The sequence below is a fragment of the Syngnathus scovelli genome, chromosome 1 (genome assembly GCF_024217435.2).
Source record: "Syngnathus scovelli strain Florida chromosome 1, RoL_Ssco_1.2, whole genome shotgun sequence".
NCBI classification, from domain to species: Eukaryota; Metazoa; Chordata; class Actinopteri; order Syngnathiformes; family Syngnathidae; genus Syngnathus; species Syngnathus scovelli.
In genome coordinates, this window is record NC_090847.1 from 24643906 (window position 1) to 24660309 (window position 16404).

A 16404-nucleotide genomic window follows, 5' to 3' on the forward strand; every position below is an offset into this window, starting at 1 on the left:
CGCATGGAAAGATGAACGAGATACATTATTTGTAGTGAATAATTTTCAAACCAATTCAGCGATGCTGTGCCAGGATTGATCCAGGAAGTGGAATTATGATATAGCATTTTAAAATAAGAGCTCACAATAAAAAGACAGCTTTTTAAAATCGATTTTCCAAGATTTAAGAGCAGTGTTAATGTTCACACTGTCTTTAATCGTTTTTATGCCTGTCTCGTTTCTTGGTGAACATTTAGGTCTACTATGCTACAATGTTGGTCATGATAGATGAGTGAGGAAGGACTAATGCACCTAATGCTTTTTTCCCGAAGTTTGTAAATGTTTCCTAACAAATATTAAACAAGTTAAAAGCTGCGAGTGGCTCTTTGGTGGGGTGTTTGAGAGTGAATTTACTGGGGTAGACTCAAAAGTTGACTCAATTTTGCAGGAAAAGTGCGTAGTTGGCATACATTATTGCCACTCGCAGGATGGCACCACCGTACGATTCTATCCAAATGTGATGTAGCCTTTCAGAATAAGAGCTAGCCATTCCGGTTCTGGCAGTAACTCGACTCCTCCTGGATATTGGGCGGGCCCACGCGGGTCTCGAGGCGCTGCGTCGTGAACGCGCTCGCCAGCTCAGGCCACGGCTCAGGCACGCACCCGCCGCGCGGCCACGCCACCGGCCAGGCTCTCTCTCTCTCTCTCTCCCCCCCCCCCCCACCCCCGTCTCCTTCCTGTTGTTCCAACTCCATTTTCCCATCTCAAAAGTCCACCTTGGCCGCTGTCTACCGCGGCGACACCGCGCGGAACAGCGGCGGAGCGCCAAAGGTCGCCGGCGACCACAGACGCCGCCGCCGGCCGGGTCTCGATACTACCGAGTCCTCCGGATCTTCCGCTCGACCGGCCCGCAACTTTTCCAGCGGTCACCGTGACGTCTGCTCCGTCACGCCGTAAGTCCTTCAAACTTTTTCTATTGCCCGGCGTGTGCGAGCGTGACATGAGCGCTCCTCGCCAACTTAATGACGGTGTGTCCCGATACCGTCAGGCCGGGAGCGGAAGCAGCGCGCCGTGGCTTCCGGACACGGTGGTCGCGTGAGGCGATCGCGACACTTCTCCCCCACTACGACACACACACACACGTACACCCGTCAGGTAGAATCGAGTTGGATGACGTCACAGACGGTCTTTGTTATGTAAGCGTGTTATTAACAAATTAGTTTGCATGTCTGCCTCGCATTTCTGAGGTTTGAGATTCGAATCTCGACTGCGACCTATCCGTGTGAAGTTTCCCTGTGACATTGCCTCTTACATTTCCATTTGTATTCATTGAAGTCATGAAATTATACATTGGCGAATGTCAACACTTGTTTGTTTACATGCACCCTGCGACCGACCAGTCCACCTCAGTCAGCCAGGTTGATCTCCTGCTGACCTGTGACCCCAATGAGCGTTCGACTTCGATGCTATAAGCCTGGATTATTTTCAATATTTGAACACGTTGCGTGTCGTTTTGCTTCAATTAGCATGGCGGCTCGGATGTTGGAATTTGGGCTCCGGCCTTCCTGTGTGGAGCTTGCGTGTATATTGTGTGGATACTTCCTCCCACATTCCAAAGACATACGTGATGTGCTGGCTATAAAGTGCCATTAACTTGCGATGGATCTTTTGATCAGGGGTCACCAACAAGCTGAGAGCAACTTTTTTCTCTACTGACAAATTGCTATCAATTAGCTCAACCCTTTTGAAATAACAAGTTTGCTCAAATTACATTTAATCATATGTTACAATTATTATTGCTATAATTAGAGCTGTGGATGAAATCGGTTGGCTCAGCTAAATCATCCACAACTAATTGACCAACACAAATTGCGCTAATTCGGAATATGCCATTGTTTTTTTCTCTGGCACTTAGGTTTTTCATAAAAATAAAAATGATATAAGCACTACGAGAGATGTGCAATACTGCGTAGCGTGTCGAGCTTTATTCTAATCTAATGTATCCATACTCGTGGAAGCTGCCGATACTACAGACCGATACCTAAAACAATAAAAAAAACTTGAGTAAGTCTTCCTCAGCGGTAGTTGGCACCACACTGCAGCAATATGACGTATGGGTTCATCATCATATGCTTCAGAAAGATTTTTGTTCACAGTTTTATGTCATTGTGTTAAAGGACACATTTTATATATCAAAAGTACAAGAGGTGTGTTGAGAATCCCTAATAATAACACAATAGGTAACATGGTAATATATTCCAAAATATTAATGGAGTCAGCAACAGGTGGATTTTTTTTCAAAACCATCAGACTATAGACTATATATATGTAGACTATATTTTTGTATAAATTACAAAAATTGTATTGCGTAAGCTTTTATAGGTCAAATTTCAAAATGAAAATATCTGCAGAATCTGACGTGCGTGACAAAAAGAAAAGACATTTTTGAAATCAGCATTGAAAATAAGTTAGGCGACACCTAAAGCCACCAATGATTTGAAATTTGTTGTTGACAACAAGTATACTTGATGGAATAATTCTAAAAAGTTAGTTAGTTCATGATAGTCAGTCCTTGTTAAAACATTCCTAGAAATTCACAATGCCCCATCACTCGTGTGCTATTTTTAGAACACTATTCATGTTGGGGTGATCCCTGCTTTAGATGGACCCGAGATGTTCTATGAGTCAATCAATATTGACCTACACCTTGTTTACTCGGGGTGTGTTGCCATGGTGACCGCTGGACGCCGCCACAGGACAAAAGCACAGCAAATAGTACGTGCCCCGCTACACCGAAGCGGATTCATCCCGCCGGGTGGCCGCTACACTCGAGTTGTTGCTAAAGTTAGCGTGCGTGGCTAAAGTGGGGCTCGCTCGGCATGTCAACAATTTGTGGTCGCATGTGTGTGCAGAAGTGTATTTTTAGCTCCATGTTGTTGTGACAGGGCTGATCTCCACCACTTGTATTGTCACTGATCAATACACACGCAAATGCACGCGCAAGAATGTCACCAGGTAACTCCGGGGGCCCGAGGCCAGGGCGTGGGAAGCGCCACGTCGACCGAGGTAGCAATCAAGCGAGGTGGCGAGAGAGTGGGGGGTGAGGGAATGAGGAAAAAGCTGCGCTCAAAGAAATCCATTTCGAGGACAACCTTTAACCTTTGTCTTTGGTTCTTTGAAAGGTAGGCTGAAATGGCGGGTGCGTCGGTCAAGGTGGCGGTGCGCGTCCGCCCGTTCAACGCCAGAGAGACGGGCCGCAACGCCAAGTGTGTCATCCAGATGCAGGGCAACACTACCTGTAAGACACACACACACACACACACACACACATGCGTGCACACTCAACTTTGTGTTGTCCTTCTCAGGCATCGTCAACCCCAAGCAGCCCAAAGAAGCGGCCAAGAACTTCACTTTTGACCACTCTTATTGGTCGCATACCACGGTAATGTCGCCAACACACGCACACACACGCACGATTACACAACTTTGACCGAGTGTGTGTGCGCACTCAGCCCGATGAGCCGACCTTTGCGAGCCAGCGACAAGTGTACCAAGACATCGGCGAGGAGATGCTGCTGCACGCCTTCGAAGGTGACCCATAACGACGACATGGCGGCAAAAAGTAGGTGCTCACCTTTTTTGTCTGGCTCAGGTTACAACGTGTGCATTTTTGCGTACGGACAAACCGGGGCGGGGAAGAGCTACACCATGATGGGAAAGCAGGAGACGGGGCAGGAAGGCATCATTCCACAGGTAGGTCAACACATACTTGATTTTTGTTTTGTTTTGGTCTTAAATACTTTGTGCAGATTTACTGTTCTGGATTTTGTCAGAACTAAACAAAGTTTAATTGAAATGTTATGTCTCAAAATGACTTTTGATATCGGTGATTACTTAAGATTTAATTGCGCCAACATTTAGCTGTGCGAGGACCTGTTCCAGAGGACGGGGGGCAACACGGATCCCGACCTGACCTATTCAGTGGAGGTAACCCCCATCTCGCCACACGCTCGGAACCAAGCACCCAGCTGACAACGATCCCGCCGCAGGTGTCCTACATGGAGATCTACTGCGAGCGTGTTCGAGATCTGTTGAACCCAAAGTCCCAGGAGACCCTGCGGGTGAGGGAGCACCCCATCCTGGGACCCTACGTGGAGGATCTGTCCAAACTGGCCGTGACCGGATTCCCTGACATTCACGATCTGATGGTTGCCGGTAACAAAGCCAGGTCCGTTTTTTGCACCGCTGGAGACGTTCCGCTATCCACGTTAAATATTTGTTCCATAACCTTGAAGTGTCACTTAAAGGTCGACACGTTGGCTTGCATTTTGAGACATTTTCATTGATTGTGTCGGATGGGACCGACAGAACGGTGGCGGCCACCAACATGAATGAGACGTCGTCGCGCTCTCACGCCGTCTTCACCATCGTCTTCAGCCAGCGGCGCCGAGATCTCCTGACCCAGCTGGACACGGAAAAGGTGAGCGCCGTGTGCGACAGGACGCACACACGCACACTTGACACATGCGCGCCTGCGTCTTCTCAGGTCAGCAAGATCAGTTTAGTTGATCTGGCGGGAAGTGAACGCGCTGACTCCTCAGGAGCCAAAGGAACCCGACTCAAGGTAGGAAAACACTTTTTTTTAACATTTGGAGAGTTACTGTGACATTTTATATGCAGGAAGGAGCAAACATCAACAAATCTCTCACCACACTGGGAAAAGTCATCTCTGCTCTGGCCGACATGGTACGAACCTCCCTCCACTCCAACTTTTTTTTGTCGTTCCTCCGCTTTGTTTTCATAGTCTTCTTTATCTTGCCCTAATTGGTTTTGATGGTGCAGCAGAGCAGCAAGAAAAGGAAAAGCGACTTTATACCCTACAGAGACTCGGTGCTGACCTGGCTCCTCAAAGAGAACCTGGGTGAGAACGTCACCGTCTGTGAATCAATTATTTCTGTCATTTATTTTTAAGAAAGGAAAATAAAAAAAACACTAGAAAAATAATGAAATGAAAATGTATTGCATTTAAAGTTCAAAACAAATTAAGATTAAATGCAAATGTATTGACCTTGAAAATTCAAAACTGAACTGTATTTGGCTTTTTTAACTGAGCGTAAAATCAAATCATGAATTGTCCTAAATAAAAAATAAAAAAGATACGAATAAAGCAATCAGTCCCTTTTATTTTATTGCTAATCGAAAATCAAATTTTCCTTCCTTTTCAGGCGGAAACTCTCGCACAGCTATGATCGCCGCTCTCAGTCCTGCCGACATTAACTACGAAGAAACCCTCAGCACTTTGAGGTGAGGGCATCTTCGCGCCTCCTACCGTGGACATAATCTGACCTGACCGCGCCTGCAGGTACGCCGACCGAGCCAAGCAGATTCGCTGTAACGCCATCATCAACGAAGACCCCAACGCCAAACTGATTCGAGAGCTGAAAGGGGAAGTGGAACGACTGCGGAGCCTCCTCTTTGCTCAGGGCCTGCACGAGCTCATCCACAACCAGGGTATGCTGCATTCCACTGTCGGCGCTTGCCGCATTCCATCATCCCTGCGCACTGCATTCCACACGGCTCGGCTACGCCGCTGCTCCAAATCATGTTCTGTGTGTGCATGCGTGTGTCATATTGTTCAACATCGGCGAAATCAAACTCCAATTCACTGCGGTCCACAAATTTCCCTCAGAGGGTCGCTATGATCAGTAAATAATTTCATTAATATTATCTTGTATATCTTCTACAGAGGTAGCTTGACGTATGAGTTTAATTTTGGGATCTCCAAACCTTTTCCACGCAGGGGCCCAGACAGCGACAAAATGGAAGAAAGAAGACAATCCAATGTTGGACGTCAACAAATGCTAAACAGTCGAATGTGCAAAGCAAAATGTTATTAGGTTTAGTTATAATTAACATTAATAATGTATACACTAATAACATTGAAAATGCATTCCATTTTGAGGGCTTATTTCAATTTTAAAAAATAATAATAACCAGTCTTTTGTAACATTCCACGTTTTAAAATACTAAATAAAATGTAGTGTATATTGTAACATTATTTTGTGACAATTAAAAAAGGCACATCTAATTTATGACAATAATAATGATAATAATAATTTAAAAAATAAATGTTTTGCCTTCTAATCACCTTTTAACAAATTAGGATAATGTAGGATGATGTTAAGGGTATTTTTTTATTTTAAATTTGTTACGCCGCCACTTTTTAAATCATTAGAAGATATGGCGGATCCAATGAGAACGTGCAATAAATAGCCCCCAGGCCGGACTTTGGAAACCCATAATTTAATTCATTCTGTGATTAAGTTTGTTAATGAATTCACCCATACTGTACACTATATCAAATTAAAAAAACAACAACACTCAAGTAAGGCACTTTTAAGAATACCACTGTGTATTTAAAAAACGAAAATATCTAATCTGAAGTCATGGACCCAATTATTCAATATTTTACGAGGGAAACGAAATGGTTGTTATCTACAAAAATGAAGAACAATCGCAATTTTAGCCCAGAATTTCTGTCATTTAGCAAGGTACGGAAAGACACGTTGTTTTCAAGGGCCGCAAAAAATTACGTAACAAGCCGGATCTGGCCCCAGGCCGTGAGTTTGAACCATGTTCTTCAAGTACACGTGTGCGTGTGTGCGTGCATGCTATGTTTGCAGACCGGTATTTACAGATGTGCGCATGCCCGTCAGCCTTGACATTCCAAAAGAAATGTGAACCCCCCCCCCCCACCTCGTTCATCTCTCCTCTCGCTCTCTCCAGCCAACAACCATGACTCCTCCTCAGGGGGCGTATCCTCAGCGCTGACTATCACGGCCATTGGGACGGTCGATCCCAAAGACTCCGCCTCTTCAGGTGTGTTTGAACTTAGTGAGTCGGCGGATGTCAATCATCTTCCGGATGGGGAAGAGGAGGTTGCCACGGAAACCATCAGTAAAGAGGAGGCAGCTGAGAGACTGCTGGTATGATGATGATGATGATGATGATGATGAGAATGATGTCCCAGGAGATGCATACACACACACACACACACACTCACACTTGTATGTGATCGTGTGGCAGGAGACAGAGAAGATCATGGCTGAGCTCAACGAGACTTGGGAGGAGAAGTTAAGAAAAACGGAATCCATCCGTTTGGAGAGGTGAGCCGAGCTGGTCGGAACATGTCCAGCCTTTTCTTCGCGTGCTAACCGCGTACGTGTGGCAGGGAGGCGCTCTTGGCCGAGATGGGCGTGTCCATTAAAGAAGATGGGGGGACTCTGGGTGTCTTCTCTCCTAAAGGGGTGAGTAACTTTCTTTCTGCGGCCATGGAAATTCATTTCAAAATTGGGTCAAGATTTAGGAATATAATCTGAGCTTTTATTTTGAAAGGCTCACTCTGCCTTTGTGTCTGTGATTAGACTCCACACCTTGTCAACCTGAACGAGGACCCTCTCATGTCCGAGTGCCTCCTTTACTACATTAAGGAAGGGTTCACCAGGTTGGACCTTTTTCTCCTTGTATGCACCTCAAAGATGAGGAGACATTTTAAAGTGTGTTCCATGTGTGTGTGTGTGTGTGTGTTAGGGTAGGACAGCAGGACGTGGACATCAAGCTGTCTGGTCACTTCATCAAGGAGATCCACTGTGTGTTTGTGAGTGAGACCAACGAACAAGGAGAAGGTGAGCCTGAGCACAACAGTGTGCATTTGTGGGCGTGTACACGTTTGTGTGACTTTCTCTCTCCTTGTGTGTGTGTGTTTTGTGTCGAAAAGCTGCCAGGAAGTGTGTCAGGTATCGCATTTAGTTGACTTTGTGGCATGTAGTTGTGTGTAGTAGTTGCAAAGTCGTGTCAAGTTTCCAGTCTGTGAAATTGTGGTCATAGGAATTATGCTAAAGAATTTTGAGAGTACAGTGTAGCATCATGTTTGCAGATTTGCTTGTTCATTGATTATTTTTAGAACCTTATTTGTCGACGAATTCACAGATTCACCGTTTATGCGCTTGGGCCAAAGTGGTATTCAGTCAGGTCAGGCTTGGCAAATGGCGGGCGATCCCTGTTTTCCCCCCCCAAAAATCTAATTTCATCTTCATCAATCTTGTTTTGTGTCAATTTTTGATTAATTCCAATGGAAAGTTCCCACGTTTGGAAATTGGAAGCGCCTGACATGTGACACTGCATGTTTGTAGTGGTGGTCACTCTGGAGCCGCTGGTGGGGGCGGAGACTTACGTCAATGGGAAGCAGATCACGGAGGCGGTAGTCCTCAAGCAAGGTGAGCTGGCCACGCGGATGAACGGCACAGAGCGACGCGACCCGCTAACGTTTTTACTCGCCCAGGGAACCGCATCGTGATGGGCAAGAACCACGTGTTTCGCTTCAATCACCCGGAGCAGGCCCGGCTAGAGCGGGAGCGCAGTGTCACGGCCGAGCAGCAGGGGGAGCCAGAGGACTGGACTTACGCTCAGCGGGAGCTCTTGGAGAAACAAGGCATTGACATCAAACTGGACATGGAAAAGAGGTGCGCCTGCCACTGACCTTTTGACCCCATGCCGCAGTCGTGGCTTTGATTGACAGCTGACGAGGGGATGATTGACGCGTTGCAGGCTTCAGGACATGGAGACGCAGTACCGCAAGGAAAAGGAGGAGGCCGACTTGCTGCTGGAGCAACAGCGGCTGGTGCGTGCCGTTCCTTCATCATTGTCAGCATCACCTTCACCACACACTTGACTTCAGACCCTTCTTGTGTGTGCTTGTACAAAGTACGCAGACAGCGACAGCGGAGATGATTCCGACAAACGCTCGTGCGAGGAAAGCTGGAGGCTTATCTCCTCCCTCAGGGAAAAACTACCTGCCAACAAGGTACCAGTCGTGTGTGTCGCCTGCAGTGATGCCAGGTTACTAAGTAATGTGTGTAACAACTCATCTAATGCGTCAGGTGCAGTCCATCGTGAAACGTTGTGGTCTTCCCAGCAGCGGAAAGAGGAGAGAGCCTCAAAGAGTCTATCAGATTCCTCAGAGGAGGCGGATCAGCAAAGACCCCAAGCGCGTCACCATGGAAGATCTTCGCTTGCAAGCTGTCAAAGAGATCTGCTACGAGGTCTTCCTCACTCGCTCGCACAAACACACACAAAAGAAAAAAGTTGCCAGTCCCAGCCAAATCTAGACCAGATCAGCAAGTCGCTCTTTGTCGTTATGCTGCTCTTTCTGAAACACCAGAAGATGGCTCCAAAGCACCCGGTAATAGGAAAGCAGTAATTGGTGTCATAGAAGTATTGCCGAGTGGTACATCTCAACCGAGAGAGAAGCTTTGTATGTCATTTTAGCCTGGTCGCTTCTCCTCAGGTCGCGCTGGGAGACTTCCGACACTCGCGGCAGGAGATCGAGGCGCTGGCCATCGTTAAGATGAAGGAGCTGTGCCGCATGTACGCCAAGAAGGACGCCAACGAAAAGGACAGCTGGAAGGCGGTGGCGCAGGACGTGTGCGACACGGTGGGCATCGGGGAAGAGAGGAGCCCCCCGTCGGAGGAGGGAGGAGCAGGAGGAGAGGCCGGCGAAGGTGGAAAAGCCTACGACCTGAAGGCTCACATCAACAAGCTAACGGACATCTTGGAGGTGAGATGAGAAGCTTAGCCGTGTCGGCCATATTGGATGTGAGATCTGGCTTTGAGTGTAACGCGGTGGCGACATCTTCACCTTTGCCACAGCGGCGATTTGGGGGAAAAGCGACTTGTCATATTTGATATTTTTGCTCATGTGACACCACACGATGGCATGTACAGGAAGTGAAGCTGCAAAACAACATGAAGGATGAGGAGATCAAAGCGCTGCGTGACCGAATGATCAAGATGGAGAGCGTCATACCCGTCAAGGTGGAGGGCGCTGCGTCTGAGCAGGTAACACACCGGCGGCGGTGCCTCTATTGGGTGGCGCTGACCCAATCCACTCGACGCTGATCTTCCGCCTCTGGCAGAGCGAGCAGGTTAACAGCGAAGAAGCGGAGGGGCCTCCGCCGAGGGAGGACCGTGTGCAGCGTCTCATGGAGGAGGACCCGGCGTTCAGGAGAGGGCGTCTCCGCTGGCTGAAGCAGGAACAACAGAGGATCGTCAACCTGCAACAGCAGAACATCAGTAAGAAGCTGCGGGGCCTCAACCAAGGCGAACCTGGTGAGAAGAACTCGGAATGCCTCTTTCATGTGCTGCTTACGTTACCCAAAAAAACTCAGATTGGTCTTCATTGCTCTGCTAACGTTTGTTATTCTATGGTGGTTTTTGAAAATAAAGAGAGGCGGGCTTTTCTGCTGGTTTCTCTTCACTGGTTGTCATTGACACTGATCACCCTCCTCAGGTCAGATTGTGCATCTCCCCGGGACGGGACGCTTCATCCCTCCCCAGGACTGCAAGCTTAAGTTCCCCTTCAAGAGCAACCCTGCGCACCGCTACTCGTGGGGACCGGCCAGTGCCGCCCTGCAGGCGCTGGGTTTAGGAGAGGGGGGGCTTCCGGGGGAGGGAAGGGGAGGAGCCGAGGGAGGTGGGGAAGACGGGACCCCGGTTCCTCCTTTCCAGTCACCGCCCCCGCGCATTCGCAGCCCTAGCCCGCAACGCGCCTGGCAACAGAGGAGCCACAGCAACCAGCGGCAGCCGCGCTACCGCCGAAACTCATTCGACGGCTCCGCCCATAGCAACGGTAACCACGACGAGCAGCAGCAAAGGGGCGGGGCTCACCAAGGAAGACCAAGGCAGAGGAGGGGGCCGTCACCTGGGCCGGGTGGACACCGGGGGGGAGGTGATGTGGGCTTCCTCTACAACCAACATCCTGCCCCTCCTCCTCACCACCATCATCAGCATCTTCATCATCCCTACTACAACCCCCACAATGCACCATTTCCAAACTTCCATCCCGCCCCGCCCCCTCCCGCCCAAATCCTCCTGGGTCCGCCCTTGACCGGTTGGGGCTTCACTACGCCGCCGCCACGAATGAGACGACAGTTCAGTGAGCCGGACCTCAACAACCAGCAAGCCCCCTCTGACCTCTGAACTCTGAGCCTGGATTCGCTACTCCGACATGCTGTATACAGTAAAGCCCCGCAATTCACCGGCTGTGGGGACCAGCGGCCGCAAGCCATTGACACTCGCCCTGAATGGGTTTACAACTGCCTAGTTTTGTAGCTAAAACCACAAACCAGGATCCAAAAACACTAACTACATACTACATCTAGATGATTTTATTTTATAAGAGCAAACATGTACACACACAAAATCAAACATTGGTTGAAATTACGCCTGATATTTTAGCTTTAACTTTTGTAAACGATTCATTTAGAACAAATTAAATAGTTTCATGTCATCTAATTTCATAGGGTGAAACGAACCAATTATTTGAATTGGTGACAAGTTAGCACATCTGCCCCATAGTTTAGCGATTGAGAGTTTAAATCCGAGCTCTGGCCTTCCCGTGTGGAGTTTGCACATTCTCCCTATTCCTGCGTGGATCTGCTCCTGGTCCTGCAATTCATTTCCTTGCATGCCAAAAATATGCACATTAGAGTCATTGAAGAATCAGAATCATCCCTAGGTTCCAATGTGAGAGTCTTCCATCATTCAAAAGTGTTCACATATAGTCTTTTTTCTTTTTCGCTTCAACTGAAAGGATTCTTTGCATTAATTTATAAAGCCAACTTAATTATTTTAATTCCAAACGACTTGAAAAGATTGGTTTGCTTCCGTTCAAGTATTTTTACATGAAGTGAAATACTTCAGGTTCTACTATGTTATTTACACGAGTAAAAGCTAAAATATTATGACAGATTACCTCAATTTTTTTTAAGGTTCAAATCTCCGGAACTTCCACTAACATCCCAGGCTAAACATAGCTCCGACCCGACTTTGGTGCCACGTGTTGCAGAAAGAGTACAAAGTCCGAAAGATGCAAATAGTTGACTTTTGCAACAAACAATGGAGGAGACGCTCCTCGAAAAATAGAAACGAATAGTTGATTTCCTGAGAAGTGTCAGGACTATGCGGGGGATTCTTGGTAAATCTATGTGTGCATGTGTACACTGTTACCACGGAAACAGGTCATGTGCATGCGTGCAAGCTGTTTTGTTGACTTGATGGTGGTCATATGATCACCTGTGAGCTCCTGTGGCTTACTGCTGTTAGCTTGTTGTTGTTTTGCATTTTTAGCCCAGGACGCTAGATGTCTTATCATGCTAAGGCGTAGAGTAGCATCGGGAAAGCGCTTGAACACACGGACAACATTGTGTACAATTATGAAGGTAAACAATATGTACAGAATGGCTTTCAAAGTTAGCAGGTTAGCCGCCTGCTAACCAGTCAAACCAAAGATGCTGACGCGTTTTTTGTGTATGTTGAGATGGACTGCGGGTAATGGAGCAAGTGAGGACGTTAACTGGAAAGTGAAAGGTTGTGGAGTTGTAGAAGAACATTCAACTGTACTCATGGAATTATGTTTTGGGAGATTTTTTTGGGGGGGAGAAGAAAGTGCATAAGGTGCAGTCATTGTTTTTTTTTTTATTTTATTTTTTGAGGTATTCTTTTTCACCCCACTGTCATGTTAGCCAACGGTGGGCTCAACAAGACCCCGCTGAGCATGATGGGAAATTATGACCATGCCTTTAATGTAAACTTTTTTTTTTTTTCATGTGTGTGCTTTCTAACCTCATCCTCACTCATATTATTCATTTTATTATTATTATAATAATTGTTATAGTGCATCTTTAAGTGGGGGAATCTTTTGGGTGCTGCTTATCAACGTGTGTGTGTGCGCGTGCGTGTGTTTAGAATCACAAGTGAAGGTTATTTTGACTTCTATCCAAGCTTTTGCTTTGTCATCGTCTCTGAACTTTTATTTTGCAGTCTTGAACCCCTAAGCCTCAAAAGACTGGAGCCCAATAAACACTACAGCTTCACAACTTTCAAGTGTGTTTTGTCTAGGTTTTTTTTTCCAACAATTTGCTACACATTTTGCACCTTTACTACAATGTTGACATTCAAAGATCAGCACTTGAGTATTCACATGTAATTTCCATAGCAACACAAGGAGTTATCATAAAACACACTTCCTGCTGTCAATCAAAGTGCACACACACACAAATGTGCAGCCATACATGGAGAGCATTTCATTAGCGTCACTCGAGTGTCACCATCAGCATGAAGCTCTTCTTCTTCGTTGTCCTCCTCTGCGCCAGCTTCAACGTAGTTACGGCCGTGGATGGTTGCCATACCGACCGGGATACGGACCACCGTGTGCGGCTCAACTGCACAGGGGCCGGTCTCAGCGGCCTTCCTACGGATCTCAAACGCACCACTGAGGTAACCACGCCATGGGATAAAAATGCAAAATTTAGATTTATTTTTATTCATGACAACTTGCAGTATAGTGAGTTTATTCTTATATGTCTTGTGACATTTTTAGTTGGTGGTGTGCTTTGAGATTGTTCTCATGGAAAGCAAGTTTGGGAAACGTCCTTTCAGATGATTTCTTAAACCGTGTATCGGTTCTTGTCCGTCACTGTCCTATGAATTTCAAGAAATGTCACTTTTTCTCCCGCGATTCGACGTTGAATGACACATCGCAGACAAGCGCACACTTCCTGATTCCTGTTTGACAGTTTTATCTCTTCCCTTGTGAGGTTCTCTTGTTCCCCAGGAACCAGTTTTCCAGCCTACCCTGGGAATCCTACCAGATCTTCAGCAAGCTCTACGAGCTGGACCTGACAGGCAACGAGGTGATTGGGAATCGCGTGATGCGGATCGGACACGTGGCACTAAATCCACCTCGTTGTCACCTCAGCTGGGTCAGGTGAAGGTGAGCACCACGCCGCTTCTGCCTGGGCTCAGTGTCCTCAGACTGGGCCATAACCGCCTCACATCTCTGGCCGGCGGGGCCTTCTCGGCTTGCCTCGCCCTGACACATCTCTACCTGGAAGACAACGCCATCGAGTCTCTGAGCGACAACACATTTGCCGGACTCAGCAAGTTGGAGGTTAGCTGTCAACATACTCGACTTCTTCAAAAAAAATCCCTTTTGTTTTCTGTTCTTCCACATCGTTCCTTTCAGGTCCTCGACCTGACGTCCAATCGCATCAGGGTTCTCCCGCCGCTCTTGCTCCGCCCCCTGGTTGCCATAGAAACACTCTACCTAGAAACCAATCAGGTGAGAGATGAAAGACGTTTTCCAATAGAGTCTTCACTTCCTCCGTTTCCTCCGCAGATCAGCGAGGTACCGGACAATTGGTTCAACCCGAGAGAAGACGTGCCCTACCTGTACCTCTCCGACAACCCGTGGGCGTGTTACTGCAGCCTGATGTATCTATACACGTACTTGCAAGACTTCTCCATCAACTTCTACGTGCGCGATGGGAAGAGCATCTCGACAGACCCACAGAGTTTGGTTAGTCTGCGCACGTGCAAAACAAATCAATAGAGACATTTTACATTTCATTGCACCAAATTGACCTTCTTTCAATTCGTCATGCCTGGAGTATGAGGCCCGATGATGACATGAGGAAAGTGGCAGCTGACATAGCAACAGAGCTAACCCAATATTGTGATCAATTTGTAATATTTAAAAATTTGTCGAATTAAAACAATCCAATCTTTTTGTACGTAATACCAATAAAATAGAAATGAGGTGATCGGCCCCGATATCCCATCACATGATCAGATCGGGCAACTTTCCCATCAATTAAAACCAGCCCAACTTGAAGACAGCAATCTAAGAGCATTTCTGTCTACCTTCAGTTCATAACAGTCTTCGGTCAGATGTGTTCCGTTAAAAGCCACGCCCCACTCTGGCCTTGCAGGTGTGCCAGTCGCCGCAGCGATCTAAAGGTCGAGCGATCGTCCAATTGAACCAGGATGACATCTGTCCTCCTACGACGCCGCGGACCCCCGCCGCCACCGCCACCGCCACCGCCACCGCCACCACCACCACCACCACCCTAGCGCCCAGCCCCACCTTCTGGGTCACCGAGGGTCCAGATGAGGAGAGTGAGGACAGCAGAGGCGATGGGGCCATTTTTGGGCGGCTTGCAATGACTACTTCCAGCACTTCACTTCCTGACCACTCTAGCCCCACAACCGCCCTGTCCAGCGTTACGACTTCGACCGCATCACTTCCTACGACCGAGTCACTTCCGACAACTCAAATGGCGTCGCTTCCTGCTACTACAGAGTCACTTCCGATCACTCCGACGGCATATCTTCCTTCTGCTCCCACAGCTGTAACTGCCACCAGCTCTGAGGTTCCACGGACATGGGGATGGGACGAAGGTGGCGCCACTCCCCTCCGCCACGTGCCAGTCACCGGTGTGTTTTGTGTGTGGTTGTTCGCCGGTATCGCATGTCTGTGTGCAATGGGGGCGGTGAGTTCCCTCATGACTGTCATTCGACTGGTGGTCTTGTACAGGGCAGCGTACAAGCCACTGAGAGCCGCCGCGCTGGTGAGAGGGGGCGGACCCCGCCAGGTGAGGCTCTACGGCGGCACTGCAGCAGTTTATCGTTCGGTTCTCTTTGTGAGCCGCGAAGAGGAGGGTGATGGTCCAAGGCAGGTGTACAGGACATCCCTGCAACGTACGCCTGGGACACAGGTGGCCCTGCAGCAATGGAGTGATGTGTTGGGAGAACGTCAGAACGGCGAGGGGGGTGCGGGGTGGAGGCAGCGCTTTAGCGTGCTTCTGCGGCAGGAGAGGGAGGGGCCAGACGGCAGGAGAGAGGAGCGAGATTGGGTGGTGGGTGCTTGGCTAGCGCAAAACCTACCCAGCGTGACCGCTGACTGTCAGCCCTCCCACTGAGGTCCTCACTTTGATTCCTGTTTGCAAAGTAACGCTAACAAGGTTTTCTTTCAAAGTTTTAATTTTTAGAACCCAGAGCCCAATGCGTTTGCGCACGCATGCTCACAAGGCCAAGAATGATCTCTGGGAATTGTGTAACTTTATACATTTAAATTCATTTATATTCACTGTCAAATCAGCCTCCGGTACGAAGTTTCGTACGGGTAGGACATTTTGGCAAAACATCGGAGTGACCCCTGATGTTGCTCGTATTAACCTTTGTCTTTTCCCTCGGTTTTAAGATCATGACGACAAATGTGTTGAAGAAATGTACAATTTTAGTGTTTTTTTTTTTTTCATTCGTCTGAAGCTTTCTTCTATCAGGAAACTGTGAAGTGCTTTGTGATGTTTGTTTACTTATTTGTAATTATATTAAAGTAGCATTTAATCAATTCAAAGTTAATGTGTGCATTCGTTTGGTACCTTTTGGCAAACGCTTAAATCTCACGCATGCGCAGATGAGAGATTCAAGTGCATTCTGAATGCGGTGTGGAACCGTGCTGCCCCTCACAGGTCTGTGTTGGTACTGTGACACACATAAGCATATGATGCGCTTCGCAGCACATAC

The 16404-nt window shown here is 47.8% G+C and overlaps 2 protein-coding genes across 7 annotated transcripts; both read left to right on the forward strand.

Moving 5' to 3' along the window:
- The first annotated feature begins 681 nt into the window (after window positions 1–681).
- kif1ca (kinesin family member 1C, a) lies at window positions 682–12921 on the forward strand. Of its 4 annotated transcripts, none has more exons than XM_049760247.2 (27): window positions 682–932; window positions 3162–3277; window positions 3345–3421; window positions 3492–3570; window positions 3632–3732; window positions 3901–3966; window positions 4029–4207; window positions 4348–4459; window positions 4526–4603; window positions 4660–4725; window positions 4822–4900; window positions 5205–5283; window positions 5342–5490; window positions 6766–6965; window positions 7066–7145; window positions 7211–7286; window positions 7404–7483; window positions 7570–7664; window positions 8172–8255; window positions 8321–8501; window positions 8587–8659; window positions 8744–8842; window positions 8919–9080; window positions 9326–9595; window positions 9763–9876; window positions 9954–10146; window positions 10328–12921. In XM_049760247.2, exons 2-27 carry the CDS (start codon window positions 3172–3174, stop codon window positions 11014–11016), a joined length of 3567 nt encoding a protein of 1188 aa, XP_049616204.1. In that variant the 5' UTR covers window positions 682–932; window positions 3162–3171; the 3' UTR covers window positions 11017–12921. The 4 variants fall into 4 exon arrangements, with proteins under 4 accessions (XP_049616204.1, XP_049616196.1, XP_068506289.1 ...); XM_049760239.2 differs by having other exon boundaries at window positions 3166–3277; XM_068650188.1 differs by having other exon boundaries at window positions 3166–3277; window positions 6790–6965.
- Window positions 12922–13117: 196 nt separating this feature from the next.
- On the forward strand, window positions 13118–16228 carry LOC125992263 (platelet glycoprotein Ib alpha chain). 3 transcript variants are annotated; one of them, XM_049761154.2, is made up of 6 exons: window positions 13118–13314; window positions 13635–13730; window positions 13796–13987; window positions 14063–14158; window positions 14216–14395; window positions 14808–16228. In XM_049761154.2, the coding sequence occupies exons 1-6, from the start codon at window positions 13153–13155 to the stop codon at window positions 15795–15797; spliced, it is 1716 nt and encodes a 571-aa protein (XP_049617111.1). In that variant the 5' UTR covers window positions 13118–13152; the 3' UTR covers window positions 15798–16228. The 3 variants fall into 3 exon arrangements, with proteins under 3 accessions (XP_049617111.1, XP_049617120.1, XP_049617100.1); XM_049761163.1 differs by having other exon boundaries at window positions 13796–14158; window positions 14808–15312; window positions 15413–15583; XM_049761143.2 differs by having other exon boundaries at window positions 13796–14158.
- The last annotated feature ends 176 nt before the right edge of the window (window positions 16229–16404 follow it).

Bases quoted from the DNA above. Each gene is read 5' to 3' on its own strand.
- kif1ca (XM_049760247.2), top strand. From the start codon at position 3,172: ATGGCGGGTGCGTCGGTCAAGGTGGCGGTGCGCGTCCGCCCGTTCAAC. The intron at 3,278-3,344 runs GTAAGACACACA...TGTCCTTCTCAG, and splicing joins GATGCAGGGCAACACTACCT to GCATCGTCAACCCCAAGCAG. The intron at 3,967-4,028 runs GTAACCCCCATC...ATCCCGCCGCAG, and splicing joins ACCTGACCTATTCAGTGGAG to GTGTCCTACATGGAGATCTA.
- LOC125992263 (XM_049761143.2), top strand. From the start codon at position 13,153: ATGAAGCTCTTCTTCTTCGTTGTCCTCCTCTGCGCCAGCTTCAACGTA. The intron at 14,159-14,215 runs GTGAGAGATGAA...TTTCCTCCGCAG, and splicing joins TCTACCTAGAAACCAATCAG to ATCAGCGAGGTACCGGACAA. The intron at 14,396-14,807 runs GTTAGTCTGCGC...CTGGCCTTGCAG, and splicing joins CGACAGACCCACAGAGTTTG to GTGTGCCAGTCGCCGCAGCG.